At 37.2% G+C, this 19,501-nt stretch overlaps 1 protein-coding gene and 1 long non-coding RNA gene across 51 annotated transcripts in view; one reads left to right on the top strand and one right to left on the bottom strand.

Annotated features, from left to right (window-relative positions):
- si:ch211-158d24.2 (multiple epidermal growth factor-like domains protein 9) overlaps positions 1 to 19,501 on the top strand; it is a 48,624-nt gene that overhangs the window by 8,708 nt on the left and 20,415 nt on the right. Inside the window, 3 exon segments of the mRNA XM_051903425.1 lie at positions 1,413 to 1,611; positions 13,253 to 13,392; positions 17,282 to 17,431. Of these exon segments, the coding sequence (XP_051759385.1) occupies positions 1,413 to 1,611; positions 13,253 to 13,392; positions 17,282 to 17,431 (489 nt within the window).
- Positions 1,462 to 19,403, bottom strand: LOC127517582 (uncharacterized). 50 transcript variants are annotated; one of them, XR_007931315.1, is made up of 6 exons: positions 19,300 to 19,403; positions 18,956 to 19,213; positions 18,784 to 18,869; positions 18,435 to 18,692; positions 17,350 to 18,348; positions 1,462 to 1,602 (listed from the first exon to the last, which is right to left on the bottom strand). It is a non-coding gene; the product is annotated as an uncharacterized LOC127517582 (long non-coding RNA). The 50 variants fall into 50 exon arrangements; XR_007931324.1 differs by having other exon boundaries at positions 18,956 to 19,127; XR_007931284.1 differs by having other exon boundaries at positions 17,350 to 17,832; positions 17,876 to 18,348; positions 18,956 to 19,379.

The raw sequence follows: 19,501 nt of genomic DNA, 5'->3' as shown, positions 1-19,501 counted from the left end.
TTGCTGGTCAACTCAATAATGCTGAGACAAATAGTTTCCAGACTAAATTCAGATCAATATTTAAATATTACAGCAACATTGTTGGAAAATCATCTTCGATTTGATCACAGTTGGTATAGATTTGCAATTACACAAGCTTCACTTGTTCCCTTGAGCTGCCATGTTGGGATATAATGTCACTGATTTGCCTTTAGAGGTTGTGTTGTACAACCTCTCCTGCATACTAAAGATCTGCACTCTCTCAGTCTAATATCAACTTAATGAGCTATCAAAGAATCAGGCTGGAGGGAGTCATTCATTACAGCTGGCAGAGATCAGCAAGATGGAGTAGAGTGATGCGTAGCAGACTTGAACTTGAAAGAGAAATTTACTACAGAGCAGGATTGCTGCATTAACAGGGCTTCATGTTTGAACGCTCTACGGGTGACAGTTTATCATGGTTTCTCCATTATTTGCAGTTTTTAAACCAGGGTTGTGTTAACCCTAAGGGGGCACTTGGAAAGATTTCGCTTTTGCAACACTTGCGAGTGTTGTCGTATGGAGCTACTTCAACCTGATATAACCCTAAATTTTTTGTTGTTGTTGTTGTAACCTGATATATTTAAGTTGATTCAGTGATAATAAATAATATTTTTGACTTGAATAAAATTAAGTTATCCCATGAAGCACATGTTTAGGCTAAAATTTATTTCAGTGCATAAAACCAACCAGATATAATGGGAAAACGTAACTATTTTACATTTTGGTGAATATAGGAGAAATTCGTATTAATTTGTATGATTTGAGTCTTATGAAAACATACAATTTTTGAATTCACCACCGATTCACCATGTAAAATAGTTAGAATTGCCATAAGTGTGTACAAAACAGGAAAAAAAAAAAAAAACTAATCATGACTTGTGTAATATTTTTATTTGTTCCTTTTTAAGGAAAAAAAAATGCAATGATAAATTTGTAAAAGAATTTATGACATCCATTGCAGTATATATTTTTACATGTCTTTAATAATATTAACATTTTTAAGTTATGTCATAATTTGACCACATTTCTGGTTTGATGTTAATTAAGTGATTCTTGAGCCTTATTCAAGGGTCTTTGGGGGGTTTGTAAGATGAGATTCTGGGAAAAGCTTTCTTAAACCAATATGATATTAGGGAGAGCAGATATACACTCTTATTAATAATAATAATTTAAAAAGGTTTTTTTTTTTTTTTTTTCAGTAGTGATGCCATAGAAGAACCATTTTGTGTTCTTTGTGAAGAATATTTTAATAATCTAAAGAAACCTTTATTTTTTTAGAGTGTGCAGGGTGAATTTGTCTGTATTTTTATATCAATATTTGATGATCTTAACATTGCCCCTCTTTGGTTGTCAAATATTTATAAGGAATCCTTTGTCTGTCTCCTCTGAAGAGCTGGTGTGTAACTGCAGCGGTGAAGGAGTGTCGGACCCTGATGAGTGCGACCGTGAGACGGGCCAGTGTGACTGTATGCCGGGTTACACTGGGCTGCAGTGTGAAGAGTGTGAGGAAGATCACTTCACCAACGGCACCATCGGCTGTCTGCCCTGCGCTTGCGACACCTTCGGTGCGGACGGTTCAAGCTGTGACAGGTAAGAGGCATTGTGGAACATTAAATTCCGTTTTCAGATTTACAAAAACATATACTACCGTTCAAAAGTTTGGGGCCTATAAGAATTGTTATTGTTTTTAATGTTTCCCCAAGGTGGCATTTATTTGATCAAAAATACTGTAAAACAGTAATACTGTGAAACAATTCAAAATAATGGTTTTCTATTTTTTTTAAATGTAATTTATATCTTTGATGGCTGAACTTTTAGCAGCCTTTACTCAAGTCTTCAGTGTCCTGCAGAAACAATGTGTCAAGAAACATTTCTTCTTATTATCAGTTGTGCTGCTTAATATTTTTGTGTAGACCGTGATACATTTGTTTCAGTATTCTTTAATGAATAGAAAGTTCATAAGAACAGCATTTAATTGAAATAGAAATCATTATTAAACATTATTAATGTCTTTACCTTAGGGGTGTAACAATATACCGTGTCAAAATATATCACAATACAAAAATGCAAAAATATTTATCATGGATAGCAACAATATGTGCCGTATATAGTTTACCCAAAATAAAAGTTTAGACTGATTTAATTTAACATCAGATATGGTAATGGCACATCAAATATGGAAACAAACACAATAGGTCACACATATGAGCTTCCAAGTTTATTAATTATTAGTAATAAATTAAAAATAAAATACATGATTTAATAAAAAATGATATTTAAAACTTTTAAAATGTATTTAGTCAGGGACAGAGTGCAAGCATATGTGTAAAACATAATTTATTTTTTTAGCTAAGCAGAATCATGAATATTTCTTTTCTGATGTCACAATTGCATTGTGCATGGAAGACAAGGTCAAAGTTCAAACCTATTTAGGTCCACCCCTGATGTAATGACAAATTTAGCATTTTAATGAACAGTACTTTTTGTTTACTCATCACCATGCATGTTAGAAGTACTAATTTTAAAAAAATGTACTATTTTAACTCCATTTTGGCTTTGTTCAAAGACAAGTATCATGAAGTATCGTATCGTGAAAATCAGTATCGTGTATCATACCAAATCGTGACATATATATTGTTACACCCCCACTTTACTGTCACTTTTGATCAATTTAATGCATCCTTACTGAATAAAAGTATTATTTTTTTTAATCTTTTGAATGGTAGTGTATATAATTTAAATATAACTAAAAGGTACTACACACAGGGTATCTGCTCAACTAATTATAAATATGTATATAATGATATTCTTAACGTTTTTGGCTGGTGTTGCCTTAATATTTATACAGCTTCTATTTCTCCCAGATGCTCTGAAATATTTAATTTTTAAGCCTTAGCTTATGAATCAGTTTGCCCCTACAGTAGATTTATTTAACGGTTTCTGTAAATTGTCCATTTAAAACAGAAACATGGACACAAAAACTTTCGACAGTTCTGTTGTTTTTATATAAAGCTAATTATAATTATTACACAACTTGAACTCTATCCCTCAACTCTTTTAGATTTAAATTTTTTTTAACTATATTTATGAATCATTTTTACCTTTAAGAATGTTCCCAGATATCCTAAGAGGCAGGGTTTTGTCAGATTTAGTATAGCTAAGTAAACAGATAATAGCTCAATCCAGTATTGCTTCTCTCTCTCTGAAAACCTTGAGGACGTATCAGTTTCCTGTTGGCATATTTATCCTGTGCTTTAATTCTTTAGAAGGTTTACGGTGAGACATGCTGAGTATTGCCAGTTTGAGCCTAATTAAATGACATTCCCTGCAGGGAGCAGATTGTTGTGGTCCCGGCTTTGTTTTGGGATGAGGCCGTAAAGTGATTGGCTTTTAGAGCCCGTAACCATGATTCCATAATCAGGATTAAGGCTAAATTTGGACATTTCTTTAAGGACAAATGTATAGTTTTCTTGGCTATTTTAAAATATTTTTTAGCAGACTGCTCAACTGCAGCATTTCAGATGTTAGTTCAGCCTCACATTATATGAAGGTCAAAATTTATGATCTGTTATATACCTTCTCAAAACCCACCCAAGCGTTGATTCGCAGGAGAAAGAGTTTATATCTAGCTTTAAGTCAGTCATTATTCAGGTAGACCACCATGATTTAATTCAGCAATAAAGCTTTGATGTTGTGCGATCTTTGTAATGAAGCTTCTAATAATAATTCTAATTATACTGTACTTGGAAGGCTTTCTGTGAAACCATTGGTCTGCTAAGGTGTTCATACCTCAAGAGCTCCTCAGGGAAATTATAGTAGCCAATATGAATCCATTGCATATTATGAATTCTTATATTAGCATATCCTAATGGCCGAATCAAAACCGAACTTCCAAGGCTTTTTTGTTCTTAAAAGAGTTTAGCTTCCCGTTGAAAGGCATGTGTGATGTACACAAATTGTATGCAGTTTTCCAGAGGAGAGAATGTATATGATTATTGTAATCTTACAATGGTGATTGCAGTTCTGCATCAGAAGAGATTTCATGACTTGATTTGCAACGTGCACACTGCATGCTTTATATCCCTGCCAACTGTGTGTTTATGTGTGCATCTGACTTTGTTGATGCAAGATTTAAGTTGTGTGGGAGGTAAAATGTCAGTTCTGCATTCCCATTATGGGCACTTCATTTCACCACATTGGCTCTTAGGATTATATTTCTTTCTTTTTTCTAAATTTTAACATTTCAAAATTAATAATGACATCCCTTTACCATCCCTTTTGTAAAAGAAATACACTTAAGCATACTTTTAAAAAGAATATACTCAAGTATAAACCGAATGTAATGTTTTCGGATACTTATTTACATTTTAATTGCAATTAAATAAAAATCTGTGATAGTTTGAATTTATTTAAAATGCAATTAGCTGAAACAAACTCTTCCGGAAGCTCACACGTGCTGCGTAACACACGAGAATGAACCTCATTGGTTATACAGCGCTTTTGAGCTTCCGGAAGAGGTTTGTTCTTGTGCGTCATTCAGGTTCGGTTGAGCTTCTGTTTATGTTCGCTGATCAATGTTTACATGCGAGTAAAAGCCTAAATTAAAACTGTTCGTCATAACAAGCGATCAATTCTCTTCAGAAAATTTGGACTAAACCATTCTATTCATATGGATTTGTTTTCCGATCTCTTTATGAAGTTTTTGAAGTGTCAAAATGGTAGTTGCGAAAGCAGTCAATGGAAGTAAATCTGACAGCATTCTGTCATCAAAAAGATCTTAATTTGTGTTCTGAAGATGAACGAAAAGCTTACGGGTTTGGAGCAATATAATGACAGAATTTTCATTTTGGGGTGAACTAACCCTTTAAGTAGGACTTAAGTACATCTTTGTATCTAATTTAATTATTACTTCTATTGTCTTGTGTACCGCTGAATATACTGACAAGTATTTATGAAAAACTAAAATATACACATTTGTAATGATGAAGTTGCAATTTAGTACATTAATATTATGTTGAAATGTAATAACAAAACAAAACACACGAATATTATAATCATGTGATTTACGTGCACTTTAGTATGTTAGTCAACACATCAAAATAAGTGTACTTCTTTAAGGCACAACAAAAATTATTAAAACAGTATAATTTCATATATACTTTAAAGTAAAACTTATAATTTGACATTATAAGGGTTGGGTTATATCAACACTAAGGCTGTTCAGCTAATAAAATTAAAGGGATAGTTCACCCAAATATGAAAATTATCCCATTATTTACTCACCCTCAAGCCATCCTAGGTGTATATGACTATCTTCTTTCAGACGAACACAATCGGACATATATTTAAAAATATCCTGGCTCTACAAAGCTTTATAATGGTAGTGAACGGGGGGCCTGTTTTGAAGCCCCCCAAAAATGCATCCATCCATCATAAAAGTAATCCATACGACTCCAGGGGGTTAATAAAGGCCTTCTGAAGTGAAGCGGTTCAGAAGAGGTTGCTCAATCGCCGCAAATTGATGCGTACGGCTGTCTGCCGGAAGCTAGTTATTATGCTTTTAATTTTAATATATGCCCTTGTAATTAAAATAACTCCAAAACCCATCTCTCTTGCAATGACATCTCTCCTCTTCTCTGATGACATGTTTACTGGTGAGGGCGGGACAACCTGTCACTCACATGACATCACAGCAATATCAAACCACAATGATCAACCATCTAATCAATTCCAGATTGACAAAATCAAGTCCCACTCTGTTTTTTCTTGTTTGAGAAGCCGTTTCTCTCGTAATAGGGAAGACAAGACTATCACAACTTCCGTTGTATGCCGACTTTAAAGGACTGGAACTAGTGCTGTGCGGTTTAAATAAGTCAGTAAAGTATGATGCAAGTAAAGGTTTAAGTATCTGCACAACTTCAGTTGCTTAGAAACCAGACTGAATTCTACCCCCTTCAGGAAAACATCTAAGCCTTTCACTTTAAAAGCATCAGGCGAGGTTTAGAGCACCCCAGTTCCACGGTTGTCATGGTTGTGAAGGATGCAGGCAAAAGAATGATGTTGGCATCTCCATGGCAGCAGAGCGAGAGAGAGAGAGAGAGAGAGGGAAGAGGGGGTCCAGTCGTTGTGTAACACTGACCTAGTTAATATGCAGCTGATCTGCCCCAGGGTCTCTGAAACATTAATGAGGTTTCTGCTACTGCTGCCTACTCAACGCAGTTTCTCTCTCTGAAAACACACCCGTACACACACATAAACAACCAATCTAAATGATTAAGGAAGCCCCTGGTTATGTTATTATGATATATCATGTGTCAAGCCGGCTGCATTAGTGTGTGCTTTGGCTAAAATCTGGCTGTGCTGCCTGATGCTGGTCGATTTTTGATTTTAAAGTGTTTTTATTTGATCAAATGCCATTTTAGTGTGTGAATTATAAGGGTTTCTATTCAAACAAGCACAGTCACTGACAAGTGATTACATAATTTTAATTAAATAAAGCCTCATTATAATACCTAATTATTTAATTCAGCTTAATTTTTCATTAATTCACAGTATGATCCTAATTAAGCATTACTTTAAATGTCATGTTTTAGAACTCAAATAAGTAAATCTGGCTTTCAAATTATATTTATATAAAAACATTACTGTATTTACAGTATATATATATATATAATATATATACACACATATACATACATAACCATTCAAACATTTGGGTCCAGTAAGATTTTTGTTATGTTTTTGAAAGAAGTCTCTTATGCTCACCAAGGCTACATTTATTTGAGCAAAAATACAGTAAAACTGTAATATTTTAAAGTATTATTACAATTTAAAATAACTTCATTTTAATTTGTTTTAAAATGTAATTTATTCCTGTGATGTCAGAGCTGAATTTTCAGCATCAATATTTGAGTCTTCAGTGTCACATGATCCTTCAGGAATCATTCTAATATGCTCATTTGGTGCTAAAGAAACATTTCTTATTATTGTCAATGTTGAAAAGTTGTGCTGCTTAATATTTTTGTAGAAACTGATTGGCATTTTTTTCAGGATTATTTGAATAGAAAAGAGAATTTATTTGAAATAGAAATATTTTGTAACATTATAAATATATTTATGTTCACTTTTGACCAATTTAATGCATCTTTACTCAATAAAAACATGAATTTCTCATTAAAAAAACTCTAAACTCTAAACTTTTGAATGGTAGTATATATATAAAAAATTCTATTAAATTAATAACTCAAAATCTTAACTTGAGGCTGTGTGGAGTCCTTGCACAGCACTTTCATTTTATCATACACTTGGTCGACTTACAATTGAAATAATTAAGTGAAAATTATATCATAATCACAGATCTGAGTTAAGTCTACTTGCAGATAGTTAGCTTGTTGACAGTGTAACACTTGACTGAAATGTTTATTGTGAAATATCATGTGACGGTTTATCATATTACAAATGACCTGTCGATACCATAATGCCATGTTCACACAGCTGAGATGGTGCTAACGGCTGGGCAGGTTTATTTCCAGTATTACGGGTATTTTTACTGATATTATGACAACAAATAAAAGACATCTTTTGCCAGCCCGGGTTTTAGCAGCCTGCTTTGTAGAATACAGCCTTTTCTAAGTTGAATTTATCAGCTTTTCCTAATACATAATGGTGTGTTTCTATCCATACGCATGGCTTTTTTAAGGCTAAATGTGTTGCTGTAGAACTGGGGTGGATGCATTTAGATAAGCATCATGATGCTAACAGCTACAAAACGCCACCCTGTTTGGTGTTTACACAAATGCTAAATGTGTCACCCTAATGAATGGTTCTGTTCAACAGCTGGCTTTAGAGAGCCCACAGACACACAGACGAGGGGTCTGTCTGCTAATGAATGTGAATGCAGGGGAAGGGTGTGAGACAGGGTGTGATTGATCATTATCTGACCTTGATAATCACTGTTTGTGTGTGATACAGTACATGTGTGTGTTTAGGAAACAGACATCTTTATATGCTCTCACTGACTCATTTTTGAATCCATAGTTTTTTTTAGGAAGGACAGATGTTTGTGTATTGCATCCGCCACAAAAGCCCTTTTCTCTGGTTGTATTAAAGTGTTAACAGGCGGTCTTTCTCTCTGTCTTGATCTCCCTCGCTCTTTCTTTGGAGATTGTGATTGATAGGTCATATATGTCACACCTCACTCCCATTCCCCAGGATGCTCTGGGAGCTGAGCGATCGCCATGGCAACCTGTCTACTGGCCCGTGCACACGCACCCACCCACACGCTCTCCCACAGCAAGTGCAAATGTATCTACTAACACCCTACAAATGTTAAAAGGATGTGTGTTAGGTAACAATGCAGAGGTGCTTTTTTTTAACATATATCTATTGTGGCGGCAACACATTTTAGGAATATGTGAGGAAGTGTTCCATGGGAATACAGCAACCAACTTGATTTAGACCATATTTGCGTCAAATTAAAACAAGGGAAAGGAGAATCTCATGCGGAAATGTCAGGGTTATATTTCACCACAAAATGAAGAGAAAATATAAGATATACAGTGGGTACGGAAAGTATTCAGACCCCCTTAAATTTTTCACTCTTTGTTATATTGCAGCCATTTGCTAAAATCATTTAAGTTCATTTTTTTTCCTCATTAATGTACACACAGCACCCCATATTGACAGAAAAACACAGAATTGTTGACATTTTTGCAGATTTATTAAAAAAGAAAAACTGAAATATCACATGGTCCTAAGTATTCAGACCCTTTGCTCAGTATTTAGTAGAAGCACCCTTTTGATCTAATACAGCCATGAGTCTTTTTGGGAAAGATGCAACAAGTTTTTCACACCTGGATTTGGGGATCCTCTGCCATTCCTCCTTGCAGATCCTCTCCAGTTCTGTCAGGTTGGATGGTAAACGTTGGTGGACAGCCATTTTTAGGTCTCTCCAGAGATGCTCAGTTGGGTTTAAGTCAGGGCTCTGGCTGGGCCATTCAAGAACAGTCACGGAGTTGTTGTGAAGCCACTCCTTCGTTATTTTAGCTGTGTGCTTAGGGTCATTGTCTTGTTGGAAGGTAAACCTTCGGCCCAGTCCGAGGTCCTGAGCACTCTGGAGAAGGTTTTCGTCCAGGATATCACTGTACTTGGCCGTATTAATCTTTTCTTCGATTGCAACCAGTCGTCCTGTCCCTGCAGCTGGAAAACACCCCCACAGCATGATGCTGCCACCACCATGCTTCACTGTTGGGACTGTATTGGACAGGTGATGAGCAGTGCCTGGTTTTCTCCACACATACCGCTTAGAATTAAGGCCAAAAAGTTCTATCTTGGTCTCATCAGACCAGAGAATCTTATTTCTCACCATCTTTAGCCAACTCCATGCGGGCTTTCATGTGTCTTGCACTGAGGAGAGGCTTCCGTCGGGCCACTCTGCCATAAAGCCCCGACTGGTGGAGGGCTGCAGTGATGGTTGACTTTCTACAACTTTCTCCCATCTCCCGACTGCACCTCTGGAGCTCAGCCACAGTGATCTTTGGGTTCTTCTTTACCTCGGCCAGCTCTAGGAAGGGTTCTGGTCGTCCCAAACGTCTTCCATTTAAGGATTATGGAGGCCACTGTGCTCTTAGGAACCTTAAGTGCAGCAGAAATTTTTTTGTAACCTTGGCCAGATCTGTGCCTTGCCACAATTCTGTCTCTGAGCTCTTCAGGCAGTTCCTTTGACCTCATGATTCTCATTTGCTCTGACATGCACTGTGAGCTGTAAGGTCTTATATAGACAGGTGTGTGGCTTTCCTAATCAAGTCCAATCAGTATAATCAAACACAGCTGGACTCAAATGAAGGTGTAGAACCATCTCAAGGATGATCAGAAGAAATGGACAGCACCTGAGTTAAATATATGAGTGTCACAGCAAAGGGTCTGAATACTTAGGACCATGTGATATTTCAGTTTTTCTTTTTTAATAAATCTGCAAAAATGTCAACAATTCTGTGTTTTTCTGTCAATATGGGGTGCTGTGTGTACATTAATGAGGAAAAAAAATGAACTTAAATGATTTTAGCAAAGGGCTGCAATATAACAAAGAGTGAAAAATTTAAGGGGGTCTGAATACTTTCCGTACCCACTGTAAAATATAAAGAAAATGAAGTCTGTAACATTATTTTTGAAGACAATCAGGCAATTTTTACTCATTCAATTCTAATTACTGTATTACAAAAATATACTACATGAATATGTATATGTAAACACACACACATATATTTATAATATATAATATATATATACACACACACACACACACACATATTTTGTAAACAAACTTTTATCTTAGATGCGATTTAATCGCAGTTAGTCGATTTGACTAATATACAGTCAAACCAAAAATTATTCAGACATTTTTGATATTTTTGATATATTTTTACTAGTGGGTGCAGGACACTATAGTTTATTTATGTAAGTGGGGATAGCAAAATAAAGTAAACTGTGACATATTATACCCAAAAATTCTTCATACAGTGAACTACCAGTAAAATTGATAAAAATTTGGAACCAAAAATTATTCAGACACTTTGACCTGACCATGTTTTGCTTAAGTGTTATTTTTTTTCTGACATGGTTTAACTCTGAGATCTTGTCATATTTTATGACCATTTTTTTTAAATTATAGTGAATAAACTGAATTAATGAATGAAATGTTCAAGGTGTCTGAATAAATTTTGGTTTGATTTTATATATATATATATATATATATATGTGTCACAGTTTCCATATTTTATATCAACAGTAGGTCTATAAATGTGGGTGGATGGTGATGATGACACTGATGATGTTGTTCCTGTCCCTATTTTTAGGACCATTCATCTATAGCTTTTTGTTATTTTAATGACAGTTACTCACATTTCCCTTTAAAACTGTATTACAAAAAAGTGTATAATTACATACACCCTCAATTACACCCTCTTTCTGTCTCTTTCAAAATCTCCTTACTTTCTCTCTGATCTCCTTTTTATTTTTGGGTCTAAGCGTCAGCTCTTTTATTGCGGCTGTTGTTTTTCTGGGGTCTCCAGTGTTGAGATCCTGTCAGCATGGCTGAGCGCTTTAAGCTTGTCCCACGGGTGTCATTGTTGCCCCTCTCTCATCTATCACTCGCTCCACTCATACACAGGAACCAATCACAAAACCCCTGGAAGCCCCACCTCGCCTCAACCTTCACCCTAGATCTGACGCAACAGCCCTGGGGTGTGAGTATGAGTGTTATTGTAGGGATATGGAGGAGTGTTTATGTGTATGGAGTCGACTAATGACTGTTTTGAAAGAGTAAGGGCTAAAGCATCCATTAAATGACATGATAATCAGCAAAATTACTAAATAAAAGAGTGATAAGCACAAGGGGTCATTAGTGGGCTTGCTAAGACAAGCATCACTATTGCTATTGCTTATATGTTGGGTTTGGGATTTGAACCAAGGAGGTCTATAATACCTAGATACAGCTATATGTTAGCATTCCCATTCATCTCAATGGCAGTTTCTTTGTGGGTACAGGACCCCTGGGAAATACAATTTTAAAGTCCCCCTGTAGTCAATAATTTTATCCTTTTAAACTCATCTTCATTTTTTTTCTGAGAAAAAATAATTATTCATGCCTTAAAATAGCTTGAATGTAACTCTGCACCCTTGCTTTATTTAGTATACGTAGATTCATGAATATGCATATTAGCCCCACCTCCACTCACTCACACCAGCTCAGAGATCCACTCGGTCAACTTTACTGTAGTAAACACTGCACAATGGCAAGTGGAAATACTGGTTTAATTAAGCCATATTTTTGAACGACACCCAGAACACCCTAGCAATGCCCTAGCAACGACACAGAACACCTTAGCAACTACATAGCAAACATGTTAAAAGCCAATCAGAACACCTTAGCAGCTACTTGACAATCACCTAGCAATGCCCTAGCAACCACACAGACCATCATAGCAACTACCTTGTAACCACCCAGAACACCCTAGCGATTCCCTAACAACCACACAGAGCACCTTAGAAACTACATAGCAAACATGGTGAAAGCCAATCATAACACCTTAGCAGCTACTTGAAAATCACATAGCAATGCCCTAGCAACCACCCAGACCATCATAGCAACTACCTAGTAACCACCCAGAACACCCTAGCAACGCCCTAGCAACCACACAGAACACCTTAGCAACTACATAGCAAACATGTTAAAAGCCAATCAGAACACCTTAGCAGCTACTTGACAATCACCTAGCAATGCCCTAGCAACCACACAGACCATCATAGCAACTACCTAGTAACCACCCAGAACACCCTAGCAACGCCCTAGCAACCACACAGAACACCTTAGCAACTACATAGCAAACATGTTAAAAGCTAATCAGAACACCTTAGCAGCTTCTTGACAATTACCTAGCAATGCCCTAGCAACCACCCAGACCATCATAGCAACTACCTAGTAACCACCCATCACACCCTAGCAACGCCCTAGCAACCACACCGAACACCCTAGCAACTACATAAAAACATGCTAAAAACAACTTAGCAGCCACTTGGCAATGGATTAGCAATGCAACACAACTTCATAATATCACACTAATCACCTTAGCTTTTCAAGTACCATTCACAATTTTTTCAGAAAATGTAAAACTAGAGTTATTATGAAAGCAGTGATATTAATGGTTGTGTGATTTTGGTTCTACATAAATAGATGAACTGTAAGTGGATCGTTCTCTATGAGATTTGTTTTTGTTCTGGGTATCTGATTTACTCTGGTTGGTTCTGTGATTTCCTACATATGTAACACTTCCAACAGCTTCTGTAGTTTCAGTAGTCAGACTACTGTTGTTTGTGTATGAGAGAGAGAGGCAGAGGGATTCCTGGAATCAGGTCTGAAGCAGCAGATGGTTTCAAATGTGGTCTGGGCCACAGGTCCCTAATGTGTACCCACATGTAGAAATGGTGGAATTAAAAATGAAAGGTCTAGACTGCTTTACAGTGTGCGTGACTGCATTTTAGACCAGGATTGTTAGCTGTCTGGGGCAAAACCATGTGTGTGTGATAAGATACCGCAGGAACTGGATGCACTAAGAGGATGTTGGGAGTTGGAGCTATATAGTTGTCTGTATAACAGGCAAATTTTCCAGACTGCCAGTGTCAAGCAGAGATTTCGATTTGTTCATGTGTGTTTTTTGTGTTTTCTCTCTTGCAGTTCAGGTATGTGTACGTGTAAGAAAGGAGTATACGGGCCCAAGTGTGACGACTGCCACCCTGGATTCTTCCACTTCAGCAGCACAGGATGCCAACTGTGCCAATGCAACAACCACTCCACCTACTGCCACCCTCAGTCAGGTCAGTCCAGCACACTTTTGTCATCATTTAAAGTCTCAACATTTAATATTGAGTTAAATACAACTTGCGGAACAGGAATTATATCCAGAAGTTTATCCACCTCCTTTACAAAACCAGTTAAAATGGTTCATTCGTGAATTGAACTGACCTGGTTCTCATGTTCGACTCACTGCAGGTGAAGATGAATAACGTAAATTTCATAAAACTATTGTTTTTCTTCAGAAAACATGGAATATTATTTAAAACAAATTAGAATAATGTGAAGATGGATGAATACATTTTTTTGGTGAATATATCTTGGGTGAAAATGAGAACAATTCTGAGATTGATCATAAAAACAATGTATTCTGGGTACTATTTGTCATTTTAAGAAAAGGAAGCCTATAGGCTACTTTCTTGGAAATGACAAATAATATTACCCAGAATGCATTGTTTTTTTTTACGTTATATTACGGTTTCAATGGAAAATGGTATTTTACTGTGTAAATTTCTTTCTTTTTTACAGTTATTTTGTAATGTGTATATATTTTTTAGATAGACTAATCTCGCAATTCATCAAAAAATAAAAATCAGAACACCTTAGCAGCTACTTGACAATCACCTAGCGATGCCCTAGCAACCACCCAGACCATCATAGCAACAACCTAATAACCACGCAGAACACCCTAGAAATGCTCTAGCAACCACACAGAACACCTTAGCAACTACATAGCAAACATGTTAAAAGCCAATCAGAACACCTTAGCAGCTACTTGACAATCACCTAGCGATGCCCTAGCAACCACCCAGACCATCATAGCAACAACCTAATAACCACACAGAACACCCTAGCAATGCTCTAGCAACCACACAGAACACCCTAGCAACTACATAGCAAACATGTTAAAAGCCAATCAGAACACCTTAGCAGCTACTTGACAATCACCTAGCAATGCCCTAGCAACTACCGTGTAATCACCCAGAACACCCTAGCAATGCCCTAGCAACCACACAGAGCACCTTAGAAACTACATAGCAAACATGGTGAAAGCCAATCAGAACACCTTAGCAGCTACTTGACAATCACCTAGCAATGCCCTAGCAACCACCCAGACCATCATAGCAACAACCTAATAACCAGACAGAACACCCTAGCAATGCCCTAGCTACCACACAGAATACTTTAGCAACTACATAGCAAACATGGTGAAAGCCAATCAGAACACCTTAGCAGCTATTTGACAATCACCTAGCAATGCCCTAGCAACCACCCAGACCATCTTAGCAACTACCTAGTAACCACCCATCACACCCTAGCAACGCCCTAGCAACCACACACCCTAGAAACTACATAAAAACATGCTAAAGGTAAAAAAAAAAAAAAGTATTCATACAAACATAACACATTAATACACTAATATAATTAGTGTACATTAGTTAACATGAACTAACAATAAACAATACTTACAGCCTTTATTAATCTTAATCATAATCTCAACATTTACTAACACGTTTTTAAGATCAAAAGTTCTATCTTTTAACATTTATGCACTGTGACCTGACATGAATGTGACTATGACATGAAGATGAATACATAACAATGATTTTCTTTTATTGGGTGAACTGTTCCTTTAAACTGATATCTTAAGATTTGAGATTGACTCACCTAGAGCGATTCATCACAACATCCTCCACACTTCCCTCTCTTTTCTCTCTTCATCCTTGTATCCTAGGCAACCCAGGCTTAATTAAACTCAATTTGAATCAGAACCAAAAAACCCTATCAACATAATGCTCATGCTGGTGTGTGTGTGTGTGTGTGTGTGTGTGTTAATTTGTTAAGCAAACCTGCTGACATCTCAGAAGTGTAGGTGTGTTTGTCTTAAATCATTTCACCCGGGCCTCAGTCTACTGATGCCGTAGACGTGTTTGTCAACTGCTTGTTCAAGTGCATGTGTCTAGGAACCCATCTGTCCCTGTCTCTCTTTCTCCGCGGTGTGTGTGCAGATGGTAGCTGGTAACCTTTCCCCCGATGCGGAGAGCCACAGTCAGATTTACAGCCCTCCTCAGTCATAAACCCAATCAGCATCTCCGGAGACTGCTTACAGTTCATAGACTCACACCCGCCCCGCAGCATAATACCACACACACACACACACACACACAAACACACCCACCCACACACACACACACACACACACACACACACACACACACACACACACACACACACTATGTATAGTGTATACTGCATATACTACACAAAGCCTTTTGGTCTTTCTTTATACAGAACACTTACTGGATAACTGTAACATGCAGCTTGAGATGTGATAAAGCTGAATTTATATTTTCATGTAATTAAAACAAAGAACGAAGAATAGAAAAGTGAATGCAGACATACAAAGTGAGCATAATTGCATCATAGGCAAAATCTCACTGAAATTATAAAGATATCATAACACAACATTTCATATTCTCATCAACCACAATATGAACAAAAAAATCAAACCAGAGCTAAACAAATACTCCCAAAACTGGCAACATATTAACACTGTGCTGAACCAAGGGGTTTTAACCTTTACTCACCTACATGCTGTTCCAAGGACCCCTCAATATAACAATCTGACGTTTTCATTAATATTATAAACATTATGAAATCACATAATGCATAATATTATCTGTTGGTTTGCATTCAGATACTTAAGCATTAAATTGCATACAACTTTGGTTTATATAATATAGTATGAAAGCTGTTCTAACTTAACTGTAAACCAGGCTTCATGGGGCTTATTGCTTTTATAAAATTGTTAGTCCATAAAAATATCTATTTTAATATTTATTTGGTGTATGTTTGTAGGGTAATTTACAACGGCTTCAAACCTCATGGACCGACAGAAGCATGGACCGAAAACTAATATAATATAATATAATATAATATACTTAATATAAAAATAAACTACTTGTCTGTTAATATAATCAAAGTTATAAAACAGACTGCACTTAGAAATATATTTTGAATATAACAATATTTTAAATTATTTATTTTTATTTATTAATATTTTTTAAATATTATTAATAATATTTTATTTGATTATTGAATATAGCTTTAAACAATTAAACAACTGACTGACCTATATTTTAAACTTCTGTGTAATGCTGGTTGTTTTATGTTTAGTGTCATGAATTAAAAACTCTGTTTAGCATTATTGTATACTATTGTAGTATTTATTAATATTTTGAATTAGTTTTATTTTTATATTTTCAGTTTTCATTTTCATTTTAATTTTAGTAATTTTATGTGATTTTTGTTTTTTTTATTCATTTTGTTATTTATAATTAGCTTTAATTTATTTTATTTTTAGATTTTTAGTTTTAGTTCATCAACTTTTTTATTTTAGTTAGTTGCCAAGGTAACATTTAATTTTTTTTTATCTAATATTTATATTTTATTTCATTCCATCTTTCAACAATATGAAAAAACAATTTTTATATGCAAAAAATATGCAAAAGTTTTAGTTTTGGTTAATAAAAACACTGACAGAAACTTTGTTTTCTATATATCTCTTCATGGAGCCCATGCAGTACCTCCACAGACTGCACTTAAAATCCCTGGTCTTGAATAGTGCTAATTGGAGAACTAGTACAGCGTTTCTCAGACTGGGGCCTAATCATCAAAAAATGGCCCAGTGCACATTTAGGAATGAGAGCACTTTAAACTTCAGTGATGGGCTCTTCTCTTAAAATGCAGAATTCTTTATTTTAGAAACAGCTTTTGAAGTCTCACTGTGCTAAACTAGTCCTCACCTTATATAATGATTTACATAAGACTCTCAGGGAGGCAAGAAGTGTCGTATTCTATCTATACTATTGCCAATGATCAGTTGTTCTGTATATTCTCCTTGTGTTTCAGGTGTTTGTTTGGACTGTCAGAACAACACTCAGGGCCACAACTGTGAGGAGTGTCTGCCCAACTTTTACCGGCGTCACGGCGAGGGGTCCGCGGACGCCTGTCTGCCTTGTCCCTGCTCCTCTGAGACCTCCAGCGGCAGCTGCCATCTCGGTGGGTCTGCATCTCTGTGACATGTTGACAGGGTTCAGGGCAGCTTCTGGCTTCAGCACATCATGTCCTGAAAGTGGCTGGGAATTATTCAGGAGGGCAGAAAATAGAAGGCATAGAAAGTCTCTTCTCTTGAATATCGTGTACTGATGGATCTTGACATTTACACTACCAGTCAAAAGTTATTAATGTTTTTGAAACAAGTCTTTTAGCTCACCAAATCTGCATTTATTTGATCAAAAATACAGTAAAACAGTAATACTGTGAAATATTATTCCAATTTCAACTGTTTTCTATTTTAATAAATGTAATTTATTACATTATAATGTAATAAAAAGTGTAATTTAGTCCTGTGATGGCAAAGCAAAATTCTTGCGATCGCTACTTTCCGGCCTACACAACACCTATCAAGTGACACCGATCGCTACTTTCCTGCCTACACAACACCTATCAAGTGACACCGATCGCTACTTTCCAGCCTACACAACACCTATCAAGTGACGTCGATCTCCACTTTCCTGCCTACACAACACCTATCAAGTGACACCGATCGCTACTTTCCTGCCTACACAACACCTATCAAGTGACGTCGATCTCCACTTTCCTGCCTACACAACACCTATCAAGTGACACCGATCGCTACTTTCCTGCCTACACAACACCTATCAAGTGACGTCGATCTCCACTTTCCTGCCTACACAACACCTATCAAGTGACACCGATCGCTACTTTCCTGCCTACACAACACCTATCAAGTGACGTCGATCTCCACTTTCCTGCCTACACAACACCTATCAAGTGACACCGATCGCTACTTTCCTGCCTACACAACACCTATCAAGTGACGTCGATCTCCACTTTCCTGCCTACACAACACCTATCAAGTGACACCGATCGCTACTTTCCTGCCTACACAACACCTATCAAGTGACATCGATCGCTACTTTCCCACTTACACCACTCCTATCAAGTGACGTCGATCTCCACTTTCCTGCCTACACAACACCTATCAAGTGACGTCGATCTCCACTTTCCTGCCTACACAACACCTATCAAGTGACGTCGATCTCCACTTTCCTGCCTACACAACACCTATCAAGTGACGTCGATCTCCACTTTCCTGCCTACACAACACCTATCAAGTGACGTCGATCTCCACTTTCCTGCCTACACAACACCTATCAAGTGACGTCGATCTCCACTTTCCTGCCTACACAACACCTATCAAGTGACACCGATCGCTACTTTCCTGCCTACACAACACCTATCAAGCTACACAACACCTATCAAGCTCCACTTTCCTCCACTTTACCTATCAAGTGACACCGATCGCTACTTTCCTGCCTACACAACACCTATCAAGTGACGTCGATCTCCACTTTCCTGCCTACACAACACCTATCAAGTGACACCGATCGCTACTTTCCTGCCTACACAACACCTATCAAATGACATCGATCGCTACTTTCCCACTTACACCACTCCTATCAAGTGACGTCGATCTCCACTTTCCTGCCTACACAACACCTATCAAGTGACGTCGATCTCCACTTTCCTGCCTACACAACACCTATCAAGTGACACCGATCGCTACTTTCCAGCCTACACAACACCTATCAAGTGACGTCGATCTCCACTTTCCTGCCTACACAACACCTATCAAGTGACGTCGATCTCCACTTTCCTGCCTACACAACACCTATCAAGTGACACCGATCGCTACTTTCCTGCCTACACAACACCTATCAAGTGACGTCGATCTCCACTTTCCTGCCTACACAACACCTATCAAGTGACGTCGATCTCCACTTTCCTGCCTACACAACACCTATCAAGTGACGTCGATCTCCACTTTCCTGCCTACACCACACCTATCAAGTGACGTCGATCTCCACTTTCCTGCCTACACCACACCTATCAAGTGACGTCGATCTCCACTTTCCTGCCTACACCACACCTATCAAGTGACGTCGATCTCCTACTTTCCTGCCTTACACCTCACAACTATCAAAGTGACATCTATGCTACTTTCCGGGCTTTACACACACCTATCAAGTGACATCGATCACCACT

The sequence above is a fragment of the Ctenopharyngodon idella genome, chromosome 8 (genome assembly GCF_019924925.1).
Source record: "Ctenopharyngodon idella isolate HZGC_01 chromosome 8, HZGC01, whole genome shotgun sequence".
NCBI lineage: Eukaryota > Metazoa > Chordata > Actinopteri > Cypriniformes > Xenocyprididae > Ctenopharyngodon > Ctenopharyngodon idella.
Note: the sequence above shows the minus strand (reverse complement) of the source record. Positions and strands in the feature narration are given on the sequence as shown.